The 2,579-nt window shown below is 39.6% G+C and overlaps 1 protein-coding gene across 1 annotated transcript; it reads right to left on the bottom strand.

Annotated features, from left to right (window-relative positions):
* Positions 1-1,199: 1,199 nt before the first annotated feature.
* LOC149133397 (uncharacterized) lies at positions 1,200-1,712 on the bottom strand. Its single transcript, XM_089360633.1, has one exon. It carries the CDS (start codon positions 1,710-1,712, stop codon positions 1,200-1,202), a length of 513 nt encoding a protein of 170 aa, XP_089216759.1.
* Between the last annotated feature and the right edge of the window lie 867 nt (positions 1,713-2,579).

Genomic DNA, 2,579 nt, shown 5'->3' on the forward strand with positions numbered 1-2,579 from the left:
TGTGCGTGTATATATATATATATATATATATACATATGCCATTATATGTGTACATGTGTGTACTTCAAGCTCTTGCATATTATTACTGTATGTACGTTTCTTAATGACTTGAGAGCAGATTGAGTGCTTAAATCTGCTGGCACGTTCGTTAAAACACTTCAGCGATCAACAAATCTCAACAATTTGACACGAATAACGAGGGAGATGTAGGAAAGCGGACAGAAGAGTGGGTACTTTAAAAGGAAGAGAAAATGGAGGGCGTTGAATAATTTAGCGTTTGCAGCCAGCCATGCTTCTGTCTGTACATCTCCCAAACCTTCTAGCCAACTGCCCAACCAGCCAGATAATATTCCAGATATTCACACATACACGCGTGCATTTAACAAGAGATCAATTGATGAGGTGTCCAAACAGACAAGCAATGGTTCTTCTCGTTATCTATTGATCTATTGATGTATCGATCTAAGTTTCCATCCTTTGATTCCTCGACCATAGATTCATCCGGCTGTCTTTTGAATCAATCTTGCTGCAAGCTAATCGCCTACGTTTCTGTTTTCCATCCAGTGAAACACTCGCCACCAAAACGCTCCCCCTGTTTCCTCCCAATATCCCTATATCCGCCGTCCTTTTTCTCAACGCTAATCTATATCTTTTACTTGTTTCAGTCATTAGACTGCGGCCATGCTGGTGCGCCGCCTTGAAGATTTTTTTTTTTTTAGTCGAATGAATCGACCCCAGTGCTTACTTTATGTTAAGCCGGGTACTTATTCTATCGGGCTCTTATTACCGAACCGCTAAGTTGCGGGGACGTAAACGCTAAAACCGATTGTCAAGCGGTGATGGTGCTGAGGACAAGCATAGACACAAACACGCACACACACATACACACACACAGACACACACACACATACAAGCCTAAGTACCCGGCGTTGCCCAGAAGTTTAAAGAACGTTAAAGGAAATAAATGTATTTATTCTGATAAAAAATATAATTTCAGAAAAATTCTATCAAATGACGTGAGTATAAACAAAGTTAGTAAAACAAATCGTGAAATCAATCACAGTTTAATTCTGTAGAACTTCTAAATAGACAATGCTCTCAGTGTGTTCTTTAACTGGGATACCAATGAAAAGACTTTTGAAACTTCCAGCGAACCTCCTACATATAATTACCCATGAGAGAAGAAAGGAGAAACCAGGTTAAGTCCAAAAATCTTGAGATTTGTTTATCGACATAGCAAAACTTAGTTTCACTGGGAACTGGAGCCGTTTAAATTCAAAGGAGAGGTCAGATGGGATTAACGGGATCCGTGGAATGAAGATATTAATCGCTGACTCTAGGACATGGGATTGCATCGCTTTCGCCGCCAGCCTGTTGCCATTGCACCGGCGAAGTGGATCCAGATTCCTGAGCAGCATGACTGGGGCCTCCTTTTTAAGTGTTAAGTTGTGAGGTGACATCCCAGGTGTCTGTAGAGAGTCCAGGAACTCAGTTGGAAAGACTACAGCTTGGTCCTGATCATCGATAGTGTCGATGAATTTAAAAGACTGTTCTTGTCTTGCCAACAACCGCAAGAGATCCCAACTGATTTTGTCGACATCATCATTACGTGGAGCTAAGATGGCTCGCTCACAGAGCCATTGACTGTTGCTAATGTTTCGTGCAGTGTTTGGAAACACATGCATTTTGAGATCATTGACAGTTGGTACCATCTCGCTACAGGGTAGCTTGTGTTGCTGTTGCAATTCTCCATATCAATGATAGCAAAGTGTGTAACAAATGAAATTAAAATCCTAGTTCAATGACAGATCGATCAAGATAGTAATGTTTTAACGGTTTTGGTAACAACATATCCTCTCTTGTAATTGAATATTGAAAAGAGAGAAAATTCCACCCTCACTTTTGCAAGAGAAATTAAGTTAACTAGGCTCGTGTAGGGTGCATGACATCACATGTAACCCTTTTCAATGTCTAATATGTACATGTACGACCTTTAGACCTTTATAAAGGGTAATAAGAGGGTTAAGGGGGATGCTTGGGAAAGTGAGAGGGGGTTGGAAGGGGTAAGGGGAGAAGTTTCTCAACCCCCTTCCCCTTTACTCGGGGGTAAAATTGAGAAGAGTATTGAAGAGAACTCAGCCCCATTTCTGGGAGGGGAGGCGTCGCCCCCCACTTTGCCAGCTAGTATGTAATGTTAGTTATCAGCATACAATATTTTTGTTTAATCTCTATCCAAATATAATTACTCGGATCTGATTTAAAATAGAAATATCCAGTGTTAATAAGCCGAGTTGCTCCAAGAATATTAAAAATAGGGAATATAAGTTATCAGCATATAATATCTTTCAATCCATATACTTACATCGGATTTAAGTGTGAAATATCAAGTTTTAATAAGGCGAGTTGCTGTAAGAATATCCAAAATATGCATTGAAAGTTTATCAAGATATAGCATTTTCTAATCCCTATCCAAGCGGAAACAGTCACATCGGATTTAAATATGAAATATCGAGTGTACTCTAGCTAATTTTATTAGGTCCATTCTAGGAACAATTATTTGAATAACTCATGTCGCTATA

The sequence above is a fragment of the Octopus bimaculoides genome, chromosome 11 (assembly GCF_046866305.1).
Source record: "Octopus bimaculoides isolate indiv1 chromosome 11, ASM4686630v1, whole genome shotgun sequence".
NCBI classification, from domain to species: Eukaryota; Metazoa; Mollusca; class Cephalopoda; order Octopoda; family Octopodidae; genus Octopus; species Octopus bimaculoides.